This window comes from Carcharodon carcharias, chromosome 17, assembly GCF_017639515.1.
Source record: "Carcharodon carcharias isolate sCarCar2 chromosome 17, sCarCar2.pri, whole genome shotgun sequence".
Lineage (NCBI taxonomy): Eukaryota > Metazoa > Chordata > Chondrichthyes > Lamniformes > Lamnidae > Carcharodon > Carcharodon carcharias.
In genome coordinates this window covers 103,660,500-103,688,238 of record NC_054483.1, presented here as the reverse complement: position 1 = coordinate 103,688,238, position 27,739 = coordinate 103,660,500, and the positions used below count along the sequence as shown (strand labels likewise).

Here is a 27,739-nt window from a genome sequence, read left to right as displayed (position 1 = left end):
TCCTTTGCCTTGTTAGCCCTACCCAAGTGCATTACCTCATACTTTCTGGGTTGAATTCCATTTGCCACTGCTCTGCCCACCTGATCAGTCCATTGATATCCCCCTGCAGTTTACGGCAATCTTCCTCACCCATGTCTTCTGGGTCCACACACCGATTATCTCTATAGTTCCTAACTGACCCTACTCTTTACCTAGTTATTCTCTTGCTCTTTATATATTAAAAAAAAACCCTTTGTGTTTCCCTTTATTCTACTCACCAATGTTTCCTCATGTTCCTTCTTGGCTTTCCTAATTCCCTTTTTAAGTTCCCCTTTGTGCTTTTTATACTCCTCTAAGGACTCTGCCGTAATGAGCCCTCAGTATCCGCCATAAGCTTCTCTTTTTTTCGTAATCCTAACTTTTACGTCCCTTGACATTCAGGGTTCTCTGGACTTGGCCCTCCCCCACCTTTGTCTTTATGGAAAAATATTTGCCCTGTACTCTTTAACATTTGTTGCTTCTAGTTCATTTAGGTCCTCTGACTTGCATTTGTTTGCTGCCTTGAATGCCTCCCACTGCTCTGACATAGTTTTATCTGCAAGTAGTTGCTCCCAGTCCACTTGGGCCAATCATATCTCATCTTAGTAAAATTAGCCTTTCCCCAATTTAGAACTTTTATTCCCAGCCAAACCTTATCCTTTTCCATAACTATTTAAATCTAACTGAGTTATGGTCACCATCTCCAAAATGCTCCCCTACTGATATGCCTTCCACTGGGCTCATTTCCAAATATTAAGTCTGGAACTGCCCCCTCCCTTGTTGGGTTTTCTATGTACTGGCTAAAAAAGTTCTCCTGGATGCAACTTAAGAATTTTGCTCCCTCCCTACCTTGCACACTAAAACTACCCCAGCTAATATTTGGGTAGTTAACATCCCCTACTACTACTGCCCTATTATTCTTACATTTCTCAGAAATTTATTACATATTTGATCCTCTATCTCTTCCTGACTGTTTGGGGGTCTATAGTACACACTCAACAGCATGTTTGCCCCTTTTGTGTTTTTTACTTTTACCCATATGGCCACATTTGATGATCTTTCCAAGATATCATCCCTCCTCACTGCTATAATCATTTCCTTGATCAACACATGCGACACCCCCTCCTCTTCTATTCCCCTCTCTATCTCGTCTGAATACCCTATAACCAGGAACGTTGAGCTGCCAATCCTGCCCTTCTTTTAGCCAAGTCTTCGTCATAGCTATGATATCATACTCCCACGTGCCTATCTGTGCCCTCAGCTCGTCTGTCTTATTCCTCAGGCTCCTTGCATTAAAATATATTCTATTTAGCCTCACTAAACTCACTTCTTTCTTACCCAGCCAATGTTTCCTCTGCCTTCCAGACTCACCTACTGTTGTTTTAACTTCTAATTCCATCTCAGCTTCTCTCCCCTCTGAACTACTTTTCAGGATCCTATCCCTCTGCCAATTAAGTTTAATTCCGCCCCAACAGCATTAGCAAACCTCCCTGCGAGGATGTTGGTCCTGTTCCCGTTCAGATGCAATCCTTCCAACTTGCACAGGTCCCACCTCCTCCAGAAACAGACCCAATGCCCCAGGAATCTAAAGCCCTCCCTCCTGCACCATCTCTCCAGCCATACATTCATCTGCTCTATCCTTCTGTTCCTATACTCACTACTGCATGGATTACTCACACTAGGAGTAATCCAGAGATTTACTAACTTTGAAGTCCTGCTTTTCAATTTCCTACCTAACTCCCTAAAGTCTGCTTGTAGGATCTCATTTCCCTCTCTTCCTATGTCATTGGTCCCAACATGGACCACGACCTCTGTCTGATCACCCTACCCTTTCAGAATGCCCCGCAGCCATTCCATGACATCCTTGACCCTGGCACCCGGGAGGCAATATACCATCCTGGAGTCACGTCTACAGCTGGCGAAGCACCTGTCTGCACCCCTAACTAATGAATCCCCTACCACTATTGCCCTCACACACTTCTTCCTCCCCCCCTTAAACAGTTGGACCATCCACAGTTCCATGGCCTTGGATCTGGTTTCCACAGAGGAACCGTCACTCCAAGACCAAAAAATGGTTTGCGAGCAAGATGCACTATGTGTGTGTGTGTGTGTGTGTGTGTGTGGGGGGGGGGGTGTTGTGTGTGGCGGGGGTTCCCTCACTACTTGCCTGGTACCGTGCTTCAGTCTGGCGGTCACCCATTCCCTCTCTGCTTGCATTTCCTTAAGCTGCAGGGTGACCACACCCTAAAATATGTTATCCACGAACCTGTCAGCCTCGTGAATGCACCATAGTGCCCCGAGCTGCTGCTCAAGTTCCAAAACCTGAAGCTTAAATTGCTCCAGTCGGAGGCACCTCTTGCACATGGTCATGGTCATCCAGACCACCAGGAACGACTAGGATTTCTCACATAGTGCAGGATGTGCAAATCATGGAACTAAGCTCCCCAGACATATCTTAACTAAATAGAATATGGACCCTTGCTTTTATTTTACCCTTACATCTACTTGAATATAAACTAGATGCTATATCCTCTACATAAACTAGATCCTCTAGGTGCTGCTGACTGCCTGTCCCAGGGTCCTCCTCTCACACTCTACTCTAGGTGCTGCTGACTACCTGGCTTAGGGTCCTCCTCTTGCACTTTCCTCTAGGTGCTGCTGACTGCCTGTCCCAGGGCCCCCCTCTCGCACTCTGTCCCTGAGAGGGCAAGGACAGAATCCATTGGATACAGTTAAGAAGCAAAAAGGGAATGATCATGTTACTGGGGGTATTAATAATGAGAGATAGATAGAGGAGTAAATCTACAGGGACATTACAGAGATGTGAAAACCAAGTATCAGTTGGGATCATGTTAGAGTAAAGGGAAAAGGGAAAGGGAGGGGAAATTTTTCTGAAATGTGGTCAGGAGAACTTGCTTGCCCAATACGTTGCTTCCAGTGTTAAACTGCACCACCACCCCCACCACCCCTCCCCCCCCACCCCCCCCCCCCACCCTCACCGACTTGGCAATCTGGGGAGCAGGGATGCCACGTTAAATCCAACCTTATGACTAAAACATTTTGCAACTAATCAAGTTACTTTTGAAGTTATGTAATGCAGGAAGCATAGCAGCTAATTTGCACACACCAAGATCCAATAAATAGCAATACGATGGTGATTGAAGGATAAATATTGGCCGATGACACTGGGGAGACCTCCCCTGTTCTTGTATTTGTACCTGCTTCAAACTGTTTGCCAATGAAGAGTTTTAGAGGTATTTAGTTTATTTCTGTCTTTATTTCCTGACCCCTTTGTCCTGTTATTTTTTGGATACTGTTTATCTGTGATATGCTGTATTATTGACCAAGAGTCCATGGTAACCCCTCTGTTTCTCTCTGTCTGGTGGCACTCAATGTTTACAGCCTTTTCTGCTTTTACTGCACAATCACTTAATTTGTTTTTGCTGAGCGTGATATCAGTCAGGACACCAAGAAAACTTAAACAAAAACAGAAAATAGTGGAAAAACTCAGCAAGTCTGGCAGCATCTGTGGAGAGAGAAACAGAGTTAACGTTTTGAGTTTGTATGCCCCTTGAAGAAGGGTCATATGGATTCAAAACGTTAGCTGTTTCTCTCTTCACAGATGCTGCCAGAGCTGCTGAGTTTTACCAGCATTTTCAGTTTTTGTTTCAGATTTCCAGCATCCGCAGTATTTTGCTTTTCTCACCAAGAAAACTTCCTGTTCTTTGAACTGCTACATGTGACCTTTACCACTGGCATCCCAAACCGCCCCCAATCACCTCCCCCACTCTGCCCCCTCCCCACCCTCCCCTCCATTCCCAACTCAGCCACCAGGATATATCAGAAAGGAAACATCCAGAAACCATACATTTACTACTGTACATGTATTCCTGCAGCAATAGTTCAACAAAAAAATACAATGTATGGAATCTGTACTAGTGCAATGTTAGATGATACAGGGGATTCCCATGCAGCATGGCTGTGACACTAAGACTGAACGCAGGCATCACTGTGAGCTTTAGAGATAGGAGTGCAAGAATGTGAAGGAGCGAGACAACTGTTCTTCTCCACCTATCACTGGCTTTCACTAATCATTAGTTATTTTGAAAAATCAGATTCAGTAGAAAGAAGACAATCCTCAACAGTTAATTAGTGTATCAGGATGATTAGTAGCAAGTTGGTGCAATAGGTGGCATTGGTTTGTTTAACAAATAATTGTCAAAAAGTGCACAGAGGATGTTGCCAGGACGGAGAATTTTAGCTATGAGGAAAGATTGGATCGGCTGGAGTTGTTTTCTTTGGAACAGAGGAGGCTGAGGGCAGATTGAACTGAGGTTTATTAAATACGAGAAGCCCAGATAAGAGTGGATGGAAAGGACCTATTTCCCTGAGCAGAGAGATCAGAAACCTGGGAGCAGAGATTTGAAGTAATTGGTAGAAGGATTAGAGGGGAGGTGAGGATTTTTTTCACCCAAAGGGTGGAGGGGGTCTGGAATTCCTGAAAGGGTGGCAGAGGCAGAATCCTTGTCACATTTAAAATGTACTTGGATTATGCACTTGATGTAACCTACAGATTACAGACCAAAAGGTGGAAAGTGGGATTAGGTCGAATAACTTCTTTTTCCGTCGACACAGACACGATGGGTCAAATAGCCTCCTTCTGTGCCATATGTTTTTATGTTTCTATGTTTTCTAACTTAAAATCTAAAAGCTAATAAGCAATCAAAAAATACTTGAAATGCGCAGCAGTTCTGTCAATAGCTGCTAAATGAAAAAACACATTTCAATATTTAGTCTGAAGACTGTTCATCTGCAACCAAAAGGTCAATCTGTCCTCTCTCAGGTGCTGACAGACCTGCTATATATTCAGATACTTTTTGTTTTCAGTTCGTAAAACATTAAGCCTTTATTTTGCAAAATAGAAACATCAAGATAGAAACTTTCATTGCAAATGTCCGATTCTGTGCTGCACAGCACCCTTCATGACCTCAGGACATTTCAAAGCTATTTCATAGCCAATGAAGTACTTTTTGAAGCGTAGTCACTGTAATGTAAGAACCATAGCATCCAATTTGCTCACAGCGATCTCCCATAAACAGCAATGTGAAAATGACCAGATTAGCTGCATTAAAGAAGTCGATTGAGAGATAAATATCGGACAGGCCCCAAGTAGAATTCTCTGCTCTGAAATAGTATCATTGGATCGTTTATATCCACAGGGTAGACAATCCTCACTTTAACATCTCATTTGAAAGACCTCCGACAGTGCAGCACTCCCTCAGTACTGACCCTCTGACAATGTAACACTCGTTCAGTACTGACCCTCTGATACTGTACTTGTTGGAGGCTCCCTCTTCCCACTTGAGGCCTGAGAACAGTCACTTTTCAGGCTTCCCCACCTCTGAACCCCTCCCACCAGCCTCAAAATTTAAATGGGATGGGCAACGGCCCTTAAACAGTCATTCATTGACCACTTAAGGGCCTCAATTGGGGCGAGGGCGAGTGGGCCAGCCTAGACTTCACCTGTCCCACTGTAAAATTTCAGAGAAGTCAGGGTGAAGATGAGCCTGGTGGGAAGGCCATCTGAAGAATTTTATGACCCCCACACACCCCTCCCACCACCGGCAAACTCACCAGCGGGGGTTGTAAAAGTCTGTCCCAAATGTTTCTGCTGGGAGTCTGTTGTGGAACAGAAGGAGTTCAGTGTACTAGTGAGATCGCTTGGACATTTCTCTGAGAACTAAGGCCAGTGCACACAGCATAGTGAGATTATTGATAACACTCGCCCTCAAGGAGAGTGTCGGTTAACCCTTCTAATTAACATCCCTCAGTGATATTTGAAGCATCCGGATTCTCCAAATGGCTAATAGTTCACAGCAAACATCTGAAAATCCCACTGATCTGTTGAGATTGTCTCAGGATAATATCTCTACTCATGAGTAACGGTTTCTCTTCCCTACATTCTCCCCTTCTCTTCAGCTGTCTGGGGAATTCCCTCCCCAAACTGCAGGAACAGCAGGAGGTCTGAAGCCCATGAACACAGTGGGGATAGAGCTGCAGGTATAAAGAGTGGGAGAGAGGGAGGGAGAGAGAGGGAGGGAGAGAGAGAAAGAGGGAGAGAGGGAGGGAGAGAGAGAGAGGGAGGGAGGACTGCGAGAATGAACCAGGACATTCATGTTTTTGAGCCCTTCCATCAGATCTCCTCTTGTTCTGGGGAGAGTGAAGCCAGCTTCTCCAGTCTACCCAGGTATGGATGGTCCTTCATCCCTTTACTATTCTGGTGGATTTCCACTGAAGCCTCTACAAACCCTTCACCTCCACCCTGAGCTGTGGTGCCTGGAATTGGACACACAAATTCCAGTTGGGGATGAACAAGTGTTGGATAAAGATGCTGTATTAATTCTTGGATCTTGTACTATTTACAATTGTTTATAAAGTACCTCTGAGACACTCACAGTCCCTTTCCCTGTCCTTCACTTTAACCTACCACCACCTGCTCATTGCCAATCCCCAGAAAAGTGCTGAGGCAGCCTCCTTGTGGGGGGTGCTCCTATAACTGGGAGCTGCTGTTTGTTTGTCTGACTGGTATTGTAATCAGCCCTAATTCCCTCTGCTAAAACTGCTTCAGCTACAATCTTGAATGCAAAGGTAACACTCCCCCTTCAAGGCCCCAACCCACCCTCAGCTTCTCTGCCTCAATTGTGTGAGGTGGTGCACTTTGGCACGTATAATATGAAAAGATGGTATCCGATAATATCTAAGGAAGGATATACTTGCCTTAGAGGGAGTGCAACAAAGATTTACTAGATTGACTGCTGGCATGAGGGCATTAACCTCTGAAGAGAGATAGATTAGAATGTGTTTATATGCACTACATTTAGAAAGGTGATCTAACTGCAACATATAAAATGGTTAAGAGATTTGACAGGGGCGATGCCAAGAGGCTGTTTCCCTTTGTTGGAGAGTCTAGAACACAAAGTCATAACGCCAGGATAAGGGGGAGGCCAATTGGGACTGAGATAAGCCGAAATGTCTTCACTCAGAAGGTTGTGAATCTTTGCAATTCTTGATCTCATTACATGGAGGTGGACATCAGTGCAAACCCTGAGGCCTCATGGCCATCATGTTTGAGATGGACTCCCCCAATCTCTTTCCAATGGTGCCGAGTGCCTCTGGAGATGCTGACACAACCACATATAGTTACTGCCCCTGCTCCAGAATTGTTCTCTTCACGGATGAGTCCCAAAGCTCAGCATCTGCTTCCAGCTGAGCAGAGCTTGGAGGATCCTGCACCCTCTGTCGGGGACTCTCTGCTGCTGTCCCTGTCAGCAGCACCTGCTCCTGCTTATTCCTGATGTATGTCTCACCATGTGATGACCTGGCTAACTCCTTTAGAGACCCTACGGAGGTGTGCGTGTGTGTATGTGTATGTGTACAGGTGGATGGTGTGCCTGAGTCATGGGACAGTGTGACCTCCCCAGAGCACTCCTCAGCCTCCTCCCATTCCTACCCCTATGTTGTGCTTGTAGGAGATTAAAGACATGAGTTGGAATTGAGAAAATAGCTAATATACATCGTCAGTGATGTCAGATCACGTGTCTCTAGAACTCAGAGGGAGATGTTTCTGGAAGGAGCCTCGTGCTTATCCATCTCCCTACATAGTTATAAATAGTTAATAAATGTTTGCAAGTTCCTGAGTGCCTTGTGGTCTTTGCTAAATACACCCTAAGCCTGATGTTACTTTGTAGCTTGCAAGTCACATAACCATGGCAACACCAAGTCGCTCACAGAGAGAATCAAAGCAGTTCATTTTTTAAAAAAGAAAATAGATTAAGTAACAAAAATGTGCAACTTCATTTAATTACAATTTTTTATATTGGCACCAGATGATATTGGCTAATAGAATTAAAATAACATGAGTGGTTTGTATTAAATTAAATGGAACTGTTTCACAGGAGCATTATCAACAAGAAAATTGGCATTGAGCCAAAGAGGAACTTTGATGCTGGTGACCAAAAGCTTGGTGAAAGAGGTAGGTTTTTAATAAGGTCTTAAAGGAGGAGAGAGAGAGAGGCGGTGAGTTTTTGGAAGGGAAGACCAGAGCTTAGGGCCCGGGCAGATGAATCGACGACTGTTGATGGCAAAGTGATTAAAATCAGGGATCTGCGTGAGGTTAAAATTGAAGAATTCCAGAGTACTCCGAGAATTGTAGAGCCTGAGGAAGTTGCAGAAACAATGAGGGTTTGAGGCCATGGACAGAACATGAGGATGAAGATTTTAAACCTGATGAGTTGCTGGACCAGAAGCCAATATTGGTCAGTGAGCACAGGGATGATGGGCTTGATGTGAGTTACAATAGGTAGCAGAGGTTGAAATAAGCTCAAATCCACAGAGCCTGGGAGATGGCAGACCGGCTAGGACAGCTTTCAAATAGCTAAGTCTGGAAATGGTGGAGACCTCAGAAATGCAAGTAGTCGGTCTTGGTGATGGGAAAGGATATGGGGTCGGAAGTTCACCTCAAGGTCAAAAAGAACAACAAGGATGAGGAACAAAGACAGTGGCTTTGACCTTCTTAGTATTGGATTGGAGAACATTTCTGTTTATCCAGGACAAGCAGCTCACCAGGGCTCCTTCAACAGTACCATCTAAACCCACAACCTCTACCACCTAAAAGGATAAGGGTAGCAGATGCATGGGAACACCACCACCTAGAAGTTCCCCCCAATCCATTCACCATCCTGACTTGGAAATATATGTCACTGTCGCTCGGTCAAAATCCTGGAACTCCCTCCCTAACAGCACCGTGGGTGTGCCTACACCACATGGACTGCAGTGGTTTAAAAAGACAGCTCACCACCTCCTTCTCAAGGGCAATTAGGGATGGGCAACAAATTCTGGTCTAGCCAGCGACACCCAACTCCCATGAATGAATAAACAAAAAAAAAATTGTTGAGGAAGCAATACAAAAACACTGAAATACTGGAAGCTTCAATAGAGATGGTGGTGAGGTAGTGCTGAGTGTCATTAGCATACATGTGGAACCTTATGTTGTGTTTTTGGATGATGTCATCGAGGGGAAACACATAGATGGGATATAGAAGGGGGCCAAGGATATATCCTTGGGGAACACCAGAGGTAACCATATAGGAACAGGAAGAGGTCAGGGTATGATTGTTTAAATAGGAGTGTAACCAGGTGTGTGCAGTCTCATCCACCTGGAAGTGTTGGAGGAGGATATGGTCAACTATGTCAAAGGCTGCAGACAGATCGAGGAGGGAAAGTTTACTTTTGTCACAGTTACACAGGATGTCATTTGTGATGTTGATAAGAGTTGTTTCAGTATTGTGGTAGGGGCAGGAATTCAAACATGGAGTTCCGGGAAAGATTGGCACAGCAACAAAACATGCTGTACAAAGCTTCATTCAAATTACAAATGCTCTAATTTCAACTCTCTGCACTTTGGCAACACTGAACTCAAGAGGAAGCTCCACTAATGTTGTTGGTTTGTTCATTATTGCCCACGTAGGGCAGTCAATGAGAGTTGCAATCTTCAGTATCTTGTTAAAATCCCCATTTCTGGCTTCAGAAAGGCTGAGTTATTTATGCAGAGTTCTCCTAAATCAAAGCAGAGATAACGTTACTTATTTATCTCCCTCTCCTCTCACTTTTCCTGCTGAGAGGGTATTGCCTTCATGTGATAAGGCAATCTCTGGACTTCTTTGTGGATATCAGTCATAGAGTAGAGTCATTGACACCACAGGAAGAGGCCACTTGGCCCATCGGGTCCTTGGTGGCTCCCTGTGGAGCAATCCAGTCAGCCCCACACCCCCGCTCAGACCCCATAGTCCTGCAAGTTTATTTCCTTCAAGTGTCCATCCAATTGCCTTTTGAAATTGTTGATTGCCTCCGTATCCACCACCCAATGGGCAGCAAGTTCCAGGTCTCGCTGCACAAAAAGGTTCTTGCCCAAAATCTTAAATCTGTGCCCCCTAGTCCTTGTATCATCAGCTAATAGGAACAGTTTTTCCTTGTCTACCTCATCTAAACCCGTCATAATCCTGCACATCTCCATCAAATCTCCCCTCAATCGCCTTTGCACCAAGGAGAACAACCCCAGCCCTTTCCAACCTAACCTTGTGTCTAAACCTTCCCCCATCCCTGGAACCATTCTGCCAAATCTCCTCTGCAGCCTCTCAAGGACCATCAAATCTTACCTAAAATGTGCTGACCAGGGCAGAACGGGTTCAGTATAATGCCCCGCTTTTGTACTCAATACCTCTATTTATGAAGCTCAAGATCCCATATACTTTGCTAACCACCCTCTCAAATATCCTGCCACCTTCAAAGATCAATGAGCGTGCACCCTGAGGTCACTCTGTCACTCTAGAATTGTGCATTAAGTCTATATTGCCTCTCACCATCCCTTCTGCCAAAATGCACAAATGTGAAATTAGTACATTCCCAGTGTAGCAACCCATATATCTAAAGTGAGTTCAAATTTCATCATAACACTTTGAGAATTCGAATTCTGTTTTAAAAAACCAGCATCAGTAAAAGTGAAACTGTTTTGAGTGTGGTTAAAACCCATTCCATTGGTACCGCTGGGGTGGGGGAGGGGGCAGGCCAGTGCCATTGGCCAGCTGCTGGGCGGAGTAGGGCCCACATCCAGCTGAATTAAAACTTGTCCACTGAAAAGAACCATCTGCAAAAAGTCTGCAAGCTCCTCCTTCCTGCACCGGATGGTCTTGTACACTCTGTTGGGTTCCAGGATAGGTGGGACATGAGGGGATTCCACCCAATAACATCATTCCGACAGTTCAGTCTCTTTCTCCTACCTCTGATGCAAAGTGCAGGGCTTGGGGTGGGGGGGGGGCGCGCGAGGAGGGATAGAGAGAAGATCCGGCTAACCCAGCCACATCTCCCGCCCACCCCCCGACCTCACCCCATCCCCACACAACTACATCCAAAAGGAATTAGCAACCTGGCTTAAATGGGTCAAGAACAAGGGGACATAATCTTAAAATTAGAAATAGGCCACTCAAAAGTGAAATCATGAAGCACTTCTTCACACAAAGTGTCATGGAAATCTGAAAAAGGCTGGGGGTCAACTAGAATTTTCAAGTCCATGCCCAATAGGTATTTTTGGTGTAAGGATATAAGAAATATGGAGCAAAGCTTGGCCAATAGAATTACAAATGCAGCCATGATCTGACTGAATGACAGAACAGGCCTCAAACGGCTGAATGGCCTCCTCCTGTTCCTTTGCTGTGCCCCAATTTCCACCCGTTGCAATAATCATTCGAGCACTTGAGGTGCTCCTAAAAAGTCCGACAGGAACCTAAGGCCAGTAATTTCAGTCAATGATCTGTTCTACTTACATTTCCAACTGAGGGTCATCATTCCTGAAACAATAAGAGAAAGATGAATGAGTGTTTTACGCGACACACAGAAACACAGTTATTGGCCAACAGGCAAGAAAATGATCAATTCAAGGAAGCAGGTGGGGTCAGGAAGAGTTTATTTGCAATCTCAAAGGTTATATTTAATCTTGCACCGTTGTATCTGAAGCTGGGGGAAGGTTAGCTCAGATGGCTAGTATGTGATTCAGAATAACGCCGACAGTGTGGGGTTGATTCCAGTTTTGGCTGAGGTAGATTTAGGACCTCCCTCCTCACCCTGCCCCTGAGGGTGGCAAACTACCACTGACAAAAACTGCCAAGAAAACACTTCAAGATGAAACATCAGCAGACACTGAGCCAAAGACCCAACTTTGTACAGAGCACATGAGACTGAATGAACGTGACTGTTGCTATTGTGGTCCTGGAAGATTCCAGCTTCTATATCCAAATTGTAGTTAGGAAGGTTTGCTTCTTCATCTAATAGTTTGGCACTAAATTGTCTACCATGAAAATGCCTTAAACCATTTGAGGGTAAAGGTCAAAAGCACTATTGAAAAACTATTTACAGAATAGTTCTCTTTTTGTAAATTGTCTTTGTTTTGGCCTCCATGATCCTTCTCTCAATATTTCCACTTCCTGCATGATGCATGCTGTTGGTTAAGGATATCTCATCCAAATTGCTCATCTTCATATGTGTGTCTAGAGTGAACAAGGCTGGGCCTCAGCTCCTTGAACATCCAGATGTTCTAGCAGGGCTTATTTGATAATGATCTGGAGGGACAATGCTTCATCACACCAACACTGTAGCACTCCAACAGCAGCACATAACAGGGACTGAATTCGGACCACCCTGGGCCGTGTATTCGCCACGAAAACCTGTGGATCACGGATGAGGAGCCCCCTCAAAAGCGCCGCAAATAACTTTGGATTCTCAACACCCTTTTGCCTTTTCACATGTTAACCATGGTTCAGTGGGAACCACTCGCTCCTCCGAGTCAGAAGGTTGTGCGTTCAAATCCCACTCCAAGGATTTGGACGCATAATCTCACCTGACATTTGCACTGCAGTGCTGAGGGAGTGCTGCACTGTCGGACGTGCCGTCTTTCAAAAGAGACATTCAACCAACGCTCTGTCTGCCCTCAGGTGACGTAGAAGATCCCACAGCCACTACCTGAAGAAGAACAGGGGAGTTATCCTCGTGGCCAATATTCATCTATCTCCCAACACCACTAAAACAGATTATCTGGTCATTTACCTCATTGCTGTTTATAGGAGCTTGCTGTGCCAGAATTGGCTGCCATATCCCATACCTTGCAGGGTAGATGCTGACAAGCTGCTTCACCTGGCTCGAGAGTCTAGAACTAAGACTCATAGGGCAGGATCTTAATGCTTTGAAAATGTTTTCCCACTGGGGATAAATAAGAACATATGAACATGCGAAATAGGAGCAGAAGTAGGCCATTCGGCCCCTCGAGCATGCTCCGCCATGATCAATAAGATCATGGGTGATCAGTTTGTGTTTCGAATTCCACATTCCCATCTACCCCCAATAACGTATGATTCCCTTGCCTAACAAGAATCTGTTGAACTCTGCCCTAAAAATATGGGTCTTGTTCCTGAAGGTACGTGAGCCCTGCCTGCCTGGGTCATCTTGGAGGCAACCTCTTAACTGACCTCTCCCAGGAGCCCAGTCCAATTAGTGGCTGAGGGCAGATTCTCAATCCAAGGACCTGTAGCTTTGGAAGGCCAGCAGCCTCGCCGAGAAATGTGTGCATTGCTCAGGCAGCGAGGAGAGCCCTTTGAAGCATCCATAAACTGACAGACTGATGAGGGACAGAGCAGGTCAGCCTCTTGGAGCAGAGGGGACATTCCTCCAGAGGAAATGTTTGAGCCATGGGTGCAGCCTGCGCCCCTGTCAATAGGTCATGAATAATTTGGATCTGATGGGCACTTCAAATGCCACTGGCGGCTGCCTCCTCCTGCCTCAGCAGGAGGCCACTCTGATGCCGGGGAGGTCACTGTGGAGTCCTTCCCATCCTCATTAACCTCCTAATTGGTCATTATTGGTAACCTGTCGGGCAGGTAGCTGCTTTGATTGTTTACCCGCCTCTGGCAAGATCGCCCAGAGATGGGAACACATTGGTCTATCTTATTATAACAGTAACTATTTCATTGGCCATAAAGGTCATTGGGACATAGGGAAAATGCTTGGATAAACACAAGTTCTTTCTTTTTGCCCACTGATCCATCATTACTTACTCGTACACATCTGCAGTTGTCATGCGTCGATAGAATTTGGCCAGCTTCACTGCAAATATGATGCTTGGAATCAAGAATATAGTGCTCCAGCCCAGGCTGAAGCAGAAAGCATTCTGTGAGATACAGATGGATATCATTAATCCTCAGCTTTATTTATCAATTCTACTCTGGGTGGAGCTCCAACTACATGGTTCAAAACATGGTGGTGCCAGCTTTATGTAGGGACTTCACTCCATATCCAAGTCTTGAGGTACTTGATCTGAGGGTGTTTGATGCCAATAGTGAGTGACCAAAATATGTCAAGTGCCCATTGCCACCTAGAGGGAAGAGGTTGGCACATTTTCATTCAATGCTGCTTAGAGTCAGACCTGACACTCATTCTCATACCATCCTCGACGCAAACCCCAATTCAAGCCCTGTGCCATCATTTCCTCACCAGCAACACTGTCTCCATGAAACACTCCCTGGACAGGTACAGCACGGGGTTCGATACAGAGTAAAGCTGCCTCTACATTGTCCCCATCAAACACTCCCAGGACAGGTACAGCACGGGGGTAGATATAGAGTAAATCTCCCTCAACACTGTCCCATCAAACACTCCCAGGACAGGTACAGCACGGGGGTAGATATACAGTAAATCTCCCTCTACACTGTCCCCATCAAACACTCCCAGGACAGGTACAGCACGGGGTTAGGTACAGAGTAAAGATCCCTCTACACTGTCCCCATCAAACACTCCCAGGACAGGTACAGCACGGGGTTAGACACAGAGTAAAGCTCCCTCTACACTGTCCCCATCAAACACTCCCAGGACAGGTACAGCACGGGGTTAGATACAGAGTAAAGCTGCCTCTACACTGTCCCCATCAAACACTCCCAGGACAGGTACAGCACGGGGGTAGATATAGAGTAAATCTCCCTCAACACTGTCCCATCAAACACTCCCAGGACAGGTACAGCACGGAGTCAGATGCAGAATAAAATTCCCTCTACACTGTCCCCATCAAACACTCCCAGGACAGGTACAGCACGGGGTTAGATACAGCGTAAAGCTCCCTCTACACTGTCCCCATCAAACACTCCCAGGACAGGTACAGCACGGGGTTAGATACAGAGTAAAGCTCCCTCTACACTGTCCCTGTCAAACACTCCCAGGACAGGTACAGCACGGAGTCAGATGCAGAATAAAATTCCCTCTACACTGTCCCCATCAAACTCTCCCAGGACAGGTACAGCCCGGGGTTAGATACAGAGTAAAGCTCCCTCTACACTGTCCCCATCAAACTCTCCCAGGACAGGTACAGCACGGGGTTAGATACAGAGTAAAGCTCCCTCTACACTGTCCCCATCAAACACTCCCAGGGCAGGTACAGCACAGGGTTAGATACAGAGTAAAGCTCCCTCTACACTGTCCCCATCAAACACTCCCAGGACAGGTACAGCATGGGGTTAGATACAGAGTAAAGCTCCCTCTACACTGTCCCCATCAAACACTCCCAGGTCACGTACAACACAGGTTTTGAAATGTCCAGACTGTTCCAGATAAAGGCTATTCTATTGCCTGAGATTTAATCCAATTTCTGACTAAAATTGAAGAAACTTAATCTGATCATTCCAGCCTTCCTCCTGTCCTGCCCACTTCCCCTATCTTGCCAACTTTCCTGCTCCCCCTATCCTGCCCTCTTGTTCTAACTTGCCCCCCTATTCTGCCCCTCCCCATCCTGCCCCGCCCCCTATCCTGTCCCCTTTCTTGCCCTTCCCCTATTTTGTCCTTCCCCTATCCTGCTCACTCACTCTATCTCTCCCCCTCCCCTATCCGGTCCCCTCCCCATCCTGCCCCCTCTGCATCCTACCCCTCACCCTATCCTGCCCCTCCTCCTATCCTGCCCCCTCCCCTATCCTGCTTCCCCCCCATCTTGCCCCTTCCCTATCCTACCAATCCTCCAATCTTATCCCTCACCCTATCCTGCCCACCCCCCATGTTCCCCCACCCCCCCCACACCACCCACTTCCTCTGCTGCTAATGTTTTTCTTACCAATGAGTCCAAAATATAAGAACAAGCGATTGTTGCAGTAGAATTCAGGACATCCGCCACCGGTTTGCACCGAGCTAGATTCTCCGTAATCTGGAAAATAAATCATCTCTGACTGAAGAATCATAAACCTGACAGAGGCTTTATCATCCTGAATAAATAACTTCCCATGATTAAAACCAGGAGTGTCAAAAAATTCACACAAGTTTTATATAACTCACTCCCAGATACCCATCACTCTGTAGAACTCACACTGAGACATACATCACTCTGTATAACTCACTTCCAGACACCCATCACCCTGTATAACTCACTCCCAGACACACATCACTCTGTATATCTCACTCCCAGACACACATCACCCTGTATAACTCACTCCCAGACACCCATCACCCTGTATAACTCACTCTCTGACACACATCACTCTATATCTCACTCCCAGACACACATCACCCCGTATAACTCATTCCCAGACACATATCAATCCCTGTATAACTCACTCCCAGACACACAACGCTCTGCAAAACTCAATCCTAGACACCCATCACTCTAGAACTCACTCCCAGACACCCATCAATCTCTGTGTAATTCATCACTCAGTTTAATTCACTCTCATGTATCTGTATTCTTTGTTTCTCTCTCCCAGGTTTCTATTATCTCCAATTAGAGTTAGAGTGAATCACACTGTGCTATGTATTTCTCACCTCAATGACTGGTTTGCTGATAGTGTTAGCTTACCATTATCTTGGTCCAACTGACATAGGAACTGAAATAATCGAGCTGACAATCCAGAAAAATCTTGGATTCCTGTCATGATGAAAAGCGTGGTCATTTCATATTTATTTTTGGAAAAAGAGTATTTTGGCTAACTCTTGAAAGGAGATGATTCCATCAGCTACTTAAGCCCAGGTGGTGGTTAGTTACTGGGTTCAGTAATGGGTTTATCTGAAAAAGAGGTCATGATCTCAAGGTCATAGGGTCAATATTTGCCATGGCGCAGGATTTATAAATCCGTGTACAGCGAGATGGGTCAGTGCACCTTACTTTATGGTACTGAGCACATCAGGTAGATCTGCAAGTTCCCAGGTCCAATGATGCCATGCTCTTGAACCATACTGACCAGGAGTCCACCTGAAATTCATGCCGAGTTAACACCTCTAAGCCAAAGGTCACACTTGGCCTTAGTGCCTCTGGTGCAGGGAAGTGCAAAATAGCCAGATCAGGATCTGCTAGTACTAAATGGGATAGGTTTCCATGTTCATCACTCTCATGTTTTATGCCAAGAGCAACGTATTGGGATTTATATGTATATGTGTGCATACGTATTTATGTGTATACATGTGTCTGCGTATTTGTGTGTATTCATGTGTATATGTATTTGTGTGTATAAGTATGTATACGTATTTTTGCGTATACACGAATATATGTATTTGTGTGTATTCATGTGTATATGTATTTGGGTGCATACGCGTGTATGTATTTGTGTGAATAGGTGTATATACATGCTCATGGGGTGTGATACTCTTCACCGGGTCAATGGCCAATTATTAACCACATAAGGACCGTTTATCGCTCAGCCTCAATTTTTAGTCCTGTGGAAGGAATTCCTGGGTATGGGGAAGCCCGAAATGAATCAGGTTTAGGCCTTGGGCAGGAAGCAGCAGGTGGGTGGGAGGGGGGTGGGGTGGGGGGAAGTACCTCCATCAGAAGCCCCCTTTTAACCTCGGACACCCCCCCATTAAAGTTTAGAGGCCCCCTCGGCCTCTTCCCCACCACCGCAATCCCGCACTGTCCACACCCCTAGGCCTCCTATACCCTCCCTGGCCTCAGACCCCCAAAACCTACCTCTTCCTGCATGCAGTCCCAGCCCTGCCCACTGCAGCTTCTGGCACTGGAGGGACTCGGGAGCTGCCAGCCCAAGTGAGGAGTGGAAGTCCTGCCTGCAGCCAATCAACACTCATTGGAGTGTTGGCTGGGATGGGATCTCCGCCGACTTTTCAGATAGCAGGAAGGGAAACCTCGGCTGCCATCCTAAAAATCCTGGCCTATCAGTTCAGGATGTTTTAAAGACCCAGTTAATTCCAGGAAATTGAACGGATGGTTTGAGAAGTTCCTCCCCTTATTCAATCTCTTCCCTTTGCAGCAGCAGGTTTAACAATGTTCAATATCCTCTGGGAACTGAGAATCCAGATCACATACAGAGGTTAAAGGTTCATGTTTGGTCAAACAGTGCCCTTTTACCTCTCGGGACTAGGTTCAAATCCATCCCACAGGTGAGGGAAATGAAGGCTCCTCCCTCTGGAATGAAGGGATGCTGAATGGTGCAGTGTGGGTCAGACAGTGCACCTCCACCTGCAGGATTCAATCCAGTCGCAGAGACAAGCTCAAGATTTCCTGTCTACCATTTCACCCACATTGATGTCCCACTTAAGGTCTGAGCTTGTGTGCGAAGATCTCGTGTGAGGCTACTCCATGGATTGTGCTTTGGGCTGCATCATACATTCATAAACATTTCGAACATAACATTACTTTCCATTCCATAGAAAAGGTATTTTTTTTTCTGAAATCTCGCAAAAATCCTTGTGTGGTACTCACATTTTTAATAATGTCTGAAGATTTTGTGCGGAGCAAAGTCTGTGCAGAATCTATCTTTGATAAAGTATTGTTTACGATTACCTGGAAGAACATGCCAAATCACAGTAAGTATAAACAGTCACAGTGTCCAACACAGTTACAGTGTATAACACAGTTGCAGTGTATCACACAGTCACAGTGTACAACATATTCGCAGTGTTTAACACAGTCACAGTGTAGAACACAGTCACAGTGTTTAACAAAGTCACAGTGTTTAACAAAGTCACAGTGTTTAACATAGTCACAGTGTTTAACAAAATCAGTGTCTAACAAAGTCACAGTGTTTAACAAAGTCACAGTGTTTAATATAGTCAGCGTTTAACAAAATCACAGTGTTTAACAAAGTCACAGTGTAGAACACAGTCACAATGTATAACACAGTCACAGTGTATAAACAGTCACAGTGCATAACACAGTCACAGTGTGTAAACAGTCACAGTGTTGAACACAAGTCACAGTATTTAACAGCCACAGTGATTAACACAGTCATAGTGTTTAACACAGTCACAGTGATTAACACAGTCACGGTATTTAACACAGTCACAGTGTGTAAATAGTTAGTGTATAACACAATCACAGTGTATAACACAGTCACAGTGTATAACATTGGCACAGTGTGTAAACAGTCAATGTATAATACAATTACAGTGTATTTCACAGTCACAGTGTATAACACAGTCACAGTGTTTAACAGAGTCACAGTGTTTAACAGTCACAATGTTTAACATAGTCAGTGTTTAACACAGTCACAGTGTTTAACAGAGTCACAGTGCATAACACAGTCACAGTGTTTAACAGTCACAATGTTTAACATAGTCAGTGTTTAACACAGTCACAGTGTATAACACGGTTACAGTGTATTCCTTGACCATCAAGTCCTGGAGTAGGAATGAACCCGAGCCAGGGACATTAGCTGCTGCATCACATGACCTCTATAGAAAAGATATGTTTGGGAAATTAATGCAAACAACATTGCAACATATGAATGAGGAGAAAGAGGAACATTTGGAATTTTTATCAGGAGATTACTCTTGATATAGAAATTGATCAATATGAGGAATGATTATGGGGCAGGGAGTGGTGAAAGCCCTGGAATCTTTTAACAAACATGTTAAAATGGCAAGAAATAGGATCTGTTCTTGATGAATTAAGATGGGCTGAATTATGTCCTTTAAACATCTTGTGATCATGTAATGTAATATTGTCATCACAAGGTATTTAAGAATGAAGTTCAGATCACCCATGTGATGATGCAGCTTGATGACTCAGCTCAGTGTCAGCTCATGTCTGATCATCACAAACAATCCATTTCACCGACCGACTGCTCTGGCACAGAGTAGTCACACAGTAGTGGAGAGTGGGAGTTAGATCAAGAAGCAACATCTATAAAACAGCAAAGAAATAGCTTCAAACAAATTGTGTACCTCAAGTTGTGATGTGTTTGCCTGAAGATCCTGAATGTTTTCTTTCAAACTTTCCTATTAAACCGAAAATCAAACGTAGTCAACAAAACCTATCACATTTACTTTCCGATGTATGAGAAAGAATTTCTTCCCTGGTTTATCTCTCTTCACACTACAGAATTAACATAGGGGTTGGTTCAGATAGCTTCAGTAGCTCCACCATGTCTCCACTCTTCAAGTGGATTGTTGACAGACCATAAGACGTAGGAGCAGAAGTAAGCCATTCGGCCCATTGAGTCTGCTCCGCCATTCACTGAGATCATGGCTGATCTGATAATCCTCAACTCCACTTTCCTGCCTTTTCCCCATAACCCTTGATTCCCTTACTGATTAAAAATCTCTATGTCTATATCTATCTCCACCTTGAATATTTAACAACCCAGCTTCTACAGCCCTCTGTGGTAAAGAATTCCACAGATTAACTATCCTCTGAGAGAAGAAATTGCTCTTCATCTGTTTTAAATGGGTGACCCCTCACTCTGAGGTTATGCCCTCTGGTCCTAGACTCTCCCACAAGGGGAAACAACCTCTCAGCATCTACCCTGTCAAGCCCCCTAAGATTCTTATATATTTCAATAAGGTCGCCTCTCATTCTTCTAAACTCCAATGAGTACAAGCCCAATCTGCTCAACCTCTCCCCATAAGAAAATCCCTCCATACCCAGGATCAACCTAGTGAACCTTCTCTGGACTGCCTCCAATGCCAGTATATCTTTCCTTAGATAAGGGAACCAAAATTGTTCACCGTATTCTAGGTGTGGTCTAACTAGTGGCTTCCACAGTTTCAGCAAGACATCCCTATTTTTATACTCCATTCCCTTTGAAATAAAGGCCAACATTCCATTTGCCTTCCCTATTACCTGCTGAACTTGTATGTTAGCTTTTTGGGATTAATGCACAAGGACTCCCAAATCCCTCTGTGCTGCAGCCTTCTGCAGTCTTTCTCTACTTAAATAATATTCAGCTCCTCTATTCTTCCTGCCAAGATGCATAACCTCACATTTTCACACATTATATTCCATCTGCCGCTTTTTTGCCCAGTCACTTAACCTGTCTATATCCCTCTGTAGACGCTTTGTGTCAACCTCACTACTTGCTTTCCCACCTATTTTTGTATCATCCACAAATCTGGTGATAGTACATTCACTTCCCTCATTTAAATCATTAATATATAGTGTAAATAATTGTAGCCCCAGTACTGAGCCCTGTGGCACTTCACTTGTTACAGGTTGCCATCCTGAAAATGCCCCCCTTATCCCAACTCTGTCTTCTATTAGTTAGCCAGTCCTCTATCCATGCTAATATAACACCATGGGCTTTTACCTTATTAAGGAGCCTTACGTGCGGTACCTTATCGAACGCCTTTTGGAAATCCAAATAAATCACATCTACTGCTTCCTCTTTATCTATCCTGCTAGTTGCTTTTTCAAAGAATTCTATGTTGTGAGGAATCTGAACCTGTCCAAACCCAGTGTCCATACACACTTTCATTTCAGCAGGGCTCACTGGACAATGATCATATACGGGGTTCTTGGCTGATCCTCCCTTCCCTAAACCATAGGAATTAGTAGGTGAAGGAAGGACCAAATTTCATTTAGGTCACCATCTATCATTGTGACAGTCTCATGATACAATAATGGTATTATTGAATAATCAGTGATCAATCTCTATGAACGAATCTATGACAGACCCAAACATTAATTGATGAAAATCTCCAACGATGGAGAGATTTGGTAGCCATAGATCCAAGGTCACCTGTTCCTCCCAAGGAAGGGAGTTCCAGGATTTTGACCCAGTGACAGTGAAGGAACTGAGATATATTTCCAAGTCAGGATGGTGGGTAGCTTGGAGGGGAACTTGCAGGTGGTGGTGTTCCCATGTAACTGCTTCCCTTGTCCTTCTAGTAGTAGCAGTCACAGGTTTGGAAGATGTTGTTGAAGGAGCCTTGGTGAGTGAATGTTTAAGATGGTGGATTCGGTTGTGAGGAGGCCACACCCATCCTAACCAAGATCAACTAATCGTTCATTGAAATAATGGGCGGAATCTTCAGCTCTTAGAAAACTTTCAAGCATCCGGATCATTTCCGGGTCTCTACCCCACTTGAGTCAGGGATGCACCAACAAGGGCATCTTACAAGAGACTGTCAATTAAGTGGCCACCTTCCTGCTCGCCATCAAGGAGAGTTCTTATGGCAGGACCAGGGGACAGCTTGGGCCATACCCATGGAATCCAGCAGCTCCCACTGTGAGACCAGTGGGAGTGTTGCAGAAGACCAGAGTGATGGACGAATAGGCCAGCAGTGCAGCTAACATGAGCATCCATGGAGGATGTGAGAAGGTGAATGAATATGGCCAGTGGAGACATCCATCTGCACTTTTTCAGAGCTCAATGATGAGGCTGCCAAATGGGCAGTCAGCAGCTTCTCCATTGACTGCCACTGAGCTCCTCCACAGCCTGAACGTTAATGATAATCCACCCTCTCACTGTGAGGCTGCCTCCTCTCCCCTGCTGGGGATGGTTGACACACCGGAGCACCCCAATGTCATTCACAAAATTACCAGACAATCTGTTCACCTGTTCTCAATTGAAAGTAAACTACCCGAATTATCTGTCTGTTGTTGTTGGGCAGCAACCACTGTTATTCCTAGCCCGCATGCTGCAAAAGCACACGGATGTGGGAACATGTCAGGGAGGCAACTTGACATGCACCTTTCCAAATTTATCTTGCCCCCACCTCCAAACCCGCGTCCTCAGAGCAGGTAAGATTCCATCCAATATTTCTGCAGATTACTTCTGAATTTAGCCCGCTCCAACTGCAGGTCCTGTCCCCTGGTTCGGACGTTCTGGACAAGGTGAAACCACTGGCCATGGATTTTCCAGTCCTTTTTGAATTCATAAACAATAATATCATTTCTCAGCCTTCTTTTTGACAGTGAGAACATGGTAAAGGACTCTGAGAGCAACTGCACTATCACTGTGTCACACCAGCCGCCTACACAGTTAAGGAGCAGGTTAGGACATGGGCAGCTGAGATTTGGATGAGCTCAAGTTGATATGGGGTGGAAAACGGGAGGCTGGCCAGCAGAGCATCGGAAAAGTCAAGCCAACACTGTGAAGCCAGCTTCAGACACAATTCTGGAAAGAAGGACGACTGAGAATATGGTGAGGAAGTCCATACGACTGCTGTATCAGAAAAGGATGGACTTCTCGGGTCTAATGGCTTTCTCCTTCTCCCATACAATCCAGTCCTTAATGTGTTTCCCATGTTTATTGCTCAAGTGTTAAACTGGAGTCCCTGTGCCGTGATTGGAATGTAAATACGTGAACACATCCACTGTAAAACTCACCATATTTGGCACCATGTTACTCTGGGCCCAGTTGTTCAATTTCTTCAGGCTGGCTGCCTCTTTATTTAGTGCAGTTTTGAATGGGTCTGGCTGTAACACAATGGACATGTGTTAAAAAGCAAGCTGAGTGACAGTTCTTTCAGTCAGTGGTGAAGTTTGAGCTCGTTGGGTGACCACTCATTAGCACTGGGATCAAAAAGCTTTCCCATTTCAGAGCTTTCCCAGCTTTGACTGAATAAAACCCCATCTTCCCAACCAAACGCTCCCAGGTCAGGTACAGCTTAGGTTTGATACAGAGCAAAATTCCTCTACTCTCTCCAATCTAAGGTTTCTGACTTTTAAAAAATACACTCTTGGGATGTGGGCATTGCTGGAAAGCCCTGTGAAGATGGTGGACGACCTTCTTACAGAATCATAGAATGGTTACAGCACAGAAGGAGGCCATTCAGTTCATTGTGTCTGTGCTGGCCCTCTGAAGGAGCAATCCACCTATTGCCGTTCCCCTGCCTTTCCCCGAGCCCTGCATATTTTCTCGCTTCAGACAATGATCCAATTCCCCTTTGATTGACAGTGCCTCCCGCCACTCTCCCAGGCAACGCACTCCAGATCCTAACCACTTGCTGCTTAAAGACGTTTTTCCTCACGTGGCCATTCCTTCTTTTGGCAGTTACCTTTGTTATGATCCCCACTGAGACCAATAACTTATAAAAGAGACTTAAATTTCCCAGTGACTGACAGAAAGCATTGCACAACAGGATTTCAAATTTTAAGGCTTTTTACTGGAATAAACACACTAATATCAATGTAGATTAAACATTACTTAATAGACAACTAATATACCAAGCTACAGAAAAGGTTCTTTCCCATTAAGTAATTAACACAACAAAAAAATACTTCACATTCTGTTTATATGTTACACCACACTGGTAACAGTTTGCTATAAATGAGTGTCTCGCTCGGTCACTTGAGAGGGCAGTTAAGAGGCACCAAATTGGCCCAGGCCGGGTAAGTGTGATAGCTTTTCTTTCCTAACAGGCACTAATGAACCAGTGTGGATATTAGGACAATAAAACAACTTTGCTTTTACAGATATCAGTTATTTTGCTTAAATTCAAATTCAAATTCTCAAAATACCATGATGGAATTTGAACTCGTGTCCTCTGGACTATGGGTACAAGATTCTAGATTACCAGGCCAGTACATAACCATGACACGACTGTATCCAAGTATATGCTTGGATGTATTCCAGGGAGTTTCATCACCTGACCACCACCACCACCCCCCCACCATCTCCAATTGCTCCAGCTACGCCCAGATTCCAACTACTGGGGACACAACATGTCCACTCGTGCAGGAGTGGGAGGGGGGTTGGTTGAGGTTGGGATGTGGAACAAATGAATGAGTGGCCTGCCTCACTGCTGCTGGTTCTCACACTGAGCCTCAGAAATTGCAGCATCCCGACTGGAATACTGCACTCCCCTGGTACTGCTTTGCGATTTGTCAGTAACATAATGCTGGGATGGTGACATTTAATAGTTAACTTTACTTTTATGCAGTTTACTGGCAGCTTCCCTGTGGCATTGCTTACTGCAAATCACCCATTTCATTCTATTGCAATGATGGGAGCATTACACTATCCTGCGCTTTGTGGCCTGTTGTTATTCTAAGTGTTCGAGTAGCAGGCCACTTGCATGACCGTTTTTTAAACTGAACAGTCTAGTTTGCAGAATGCAAATATATGTGCTATTTTGTGAATATAAAGCAAAAAGAAGAAGTAAGATATGGCTTTATATAGCACTTTCCACAACCTCATGATGTGCCAAAATGTTTTACAGCCAGTTCAGTGCCTTTTGAAGTCTAGTCACTGGTTGTAATATAGGGAACGTGTTTGTGCACAGCAAGATCCTGTGTGATAATGACCAGATAATCTGTTTCAGTGACGTTGGTAGAGGGATAAATATTGGCCAAGACACCAGGGAGAACCCACCGCACCTGCCCCCCAAGCCCACCCCCCAGCTCTTCTGCAACATAATATCATGGGATATTTTATATCCAACTGAGAAGGCAGACAGGAGTTCGATTTGCCATCTCATCTGAAAGCTGGCACCTCCGACAGTGCAGTACTCCTTCAGTTATACACTGGGAGAGTCAGCCTGGATTTTGTGCTCAGTTCTCTGGTGTGTGACTCAAACCTGTGTGGAGTCAGAAGAGATATTCCGTAGAGATATTTGTGGAGGTATTCCGTGGACATGGATACTCTGTAGAGATATTCTGTATCTATGTCATGTTGTATGTAATGTGGGAGCGCTTCAGTTTGAGTGAATTTTCCAATCACCAGCGTGAACAAGTTTCACCCCAATGAAAATGAAATATGCCAAAATAAAATGTAATTGAAAGGAGAAGAGAAAGACGTGCTATCCATGGTTTCCAGTAAGAGCCGACTGTTGATGAACTCACCACCATCTTTGAGAGATTTTGCAGTTTCTCAGCAGTGATGTGCAGTTCCGTCTGAACTAATGGCTTACCCAGCTGAAAAACAGCAAGTGGAGAGTTAGGAGAGGCGGACACAGCTAGAATCTAACCTGATATAATGGTATATTATGTGTACATATTAAAATATTTCCTCAGCTGTGCCAACGTAGCTGCAGCAGATGCCCCACTTACTGTATGAAGGGGATTTGCACTGAACTTATACCCAGGTTAGAGAGGTGAAAATGGGAGACAACCCCAAGGAAATTCTTGGCAGTAATTGTCTACCCGACAATAAATATACCCGAGTATGATGGCACTGGTGGATACAAATCCGCTAAATTGTAGGTGGGCACCTCATTTTTAAACTGACAATTTTGTTTTAGAGAGGACACCCCAGTGTTTGTGGATAAATATAAGAAAAAAAAAAGAAAAACTTGCATTTCTATAGCGCCTGTCACAATCTCAGGGTGTCCCAAAGTGTTTTACAACCAATGAAGTATTTTTTGACGTGTAGTCACAACTACAAAGGACTGCAACGTTTCAAGAAGAAACTCCACTCATTCTCAGGGCAACATGGGATGACCAGTGGAGGGTGTCATCAACTGACTTTCGGCCGCCCTCCAAATTTTCCCGCCCTGCCTGTAATGATACCCGACTCTGGCGAGACTGGAAAATCCCAGCCAATAAGTCAATCCATGAAGAAAGAGCTTACCTGCTCAGAGATGCTGGTAAAGTTTAGATCATCGATACCAGTGTTCAGGAAGTCTTTCATGATCTTCTTGCCCTTGTCATCCAGTAATGTAATCCCCGATAAGCTGACGTTGATCTTATCAAATTTACTTGAAATGTCCCCTGTATACTGAGAAAAATAAAAACAATATTTTGTATAGAATGAAGAGAGGATGGTGTTGACTGAGTTATTGGGCTTCAATAAAAGTGAAATCATCATGGAGCAAAATAATCTGACCCATAGGGCCCACTGCTCCCAAAGCCCATGTACACGCTCTCTATCATGGAATCTCTCACCCATTTAACCCTCCCCGAAAGTCCAAGTCTAAATCAAATCCTGCTGATATCTAACTTGGCTGTACCTTCTGGTGGTTTATATCTCCAAATGCAAAGTTCTGGAAATCCTCCTCCAGTAACAATAACTTGCATTTATACAATGTCTCTAACGTGGTAAAAGATCTCAAGCAAGAGCAATGTCAGACAACAAGTGTCACATATGGAGATATAAGGTCAGGTGACCAAATGCTTGGGGGAATGCTGGCATAGCGGTATTGTCACTGGACCAGTGTTCCAGAGACCCAGGGTAACGCCCTGGGGACCCAAGTACAAATTCAATAAAAATCTGGAACTGTAAGTCTAATGATGACCATGAAATCATTGTCAATTGTCCTAAGAACCCATCCAGTTCACTAATATCCTTTAGGGAAGGAAATCTGTTGGCCTTATCATGTGACTCCAGACCTATCAACAATGTGGTTGACTCTTAAATGCCCTCTGAACAAGGGCAATTAGGGATGGGCAATAAATGCAGCGATGCCCACATCCCATGAACAAGTAAATAAATGAGGTAGGTTTTTAGCAACCTTTTAAAGGAGGAGAAACAGGCAGAGAGGTTTAGGGAAGGAATTCTAGAGTTTAAGGCCTGGTGGTTGAAGGCACAGTCACAAATGATGGGGTGAAGTAAGTGGGGGAGTGGAAGGGCTGCATTAGAGGCTGGAGCTGGAGGAGTGCCGATATCTTGGAGGGTTGTAGGGCTGGAGCAGATTATAGAGGTAGGGAGGGCCAGGCCATGGAAGGATTTGAAAACCAGGTCAAGAATGTTAGAATTGAGATATTGATGGATTGGGAGCCAATGAAAGAGAGGAAGGGTGGGACTTCTTTATTTTACATGATTATGGGGTGTGAACGCTGTTGACTAGGTCAGCATTTATTGCCCATCCCTAATTGCCCTTTAGAAGGTAGTGGTGAGCTGCCTTCTTGAACCGCTGCAGTCCATGTGATGTAGGTGCACCCACAATGCTGTTAGGGAGGGCGTTCCAGGATTTTGACCCAGCCACAGTGAAGGAACGACGATGTGTTTCCAAGTCAGGATGGTGAGTGGCTTGC

At 44.8% G+C, this 27,739-nt stretch overlaps 1 protein-coding gene across 10 annotated transcripts in view; it reads right to left on the bottom strand.

Moving 5' to 3' along the window:
• prom2 (prominin 2) overlaps positions 1–27,739 on the bottom strand; it is a 132,627-nt gene that overhangs the window by 16,161 nt on the left and 88,727 nt on the right. For 4 of the 10 annotated variants that reach the window (XM_041209241.1, XM_041209247.1, XM_041209249.1 and 1 more), the window contains 9 exons: positions 26,337–26,483; positions 25,610–25,681; positions 23,153–23,242; positions 19,768–19,821; positions 18,305–18,385; positions 16,448–16,516; positions 15,713–15,802; positions 13,677–13,789; positions 11,397–11,420 (listed from right to left, as the gene is read on the bottom strand). In XM_041209241.1, the coding sequence (XP_041065175.1) occupies positions 11,397–11,420; positions 13,677–13,789; positions 15,713–15,802; positions 16,448–16,516; positions 18,305–18,385; positions 19,768–19,821; positions 23,153–23,242; positions 25,610–25,681; positions 26,337–26,483 (740 nt within the window). Of the gene's footprint in view, positions 1–4,833; positions 5,141–9,285; positions 9,634–11,396; positions 11,421–12,466; positions 12,589–12,672; positions 12,826–13,676; positions 13,790–13,851; positions 13,994–15,712; positions 15,803–16,447; positions 16,517–18,304; positions 18,386–19,767; positions 19,822–23,152; positions 23,243–25,609; positions 25,682–26,336; positions 26,484–27,739 lie in introns of those variants that run through there. The other 6 variants (XR_005945621.1, XM_041209244.1, XM_041209242.1 and 3 more) reach the window with 6 other exon arrangements.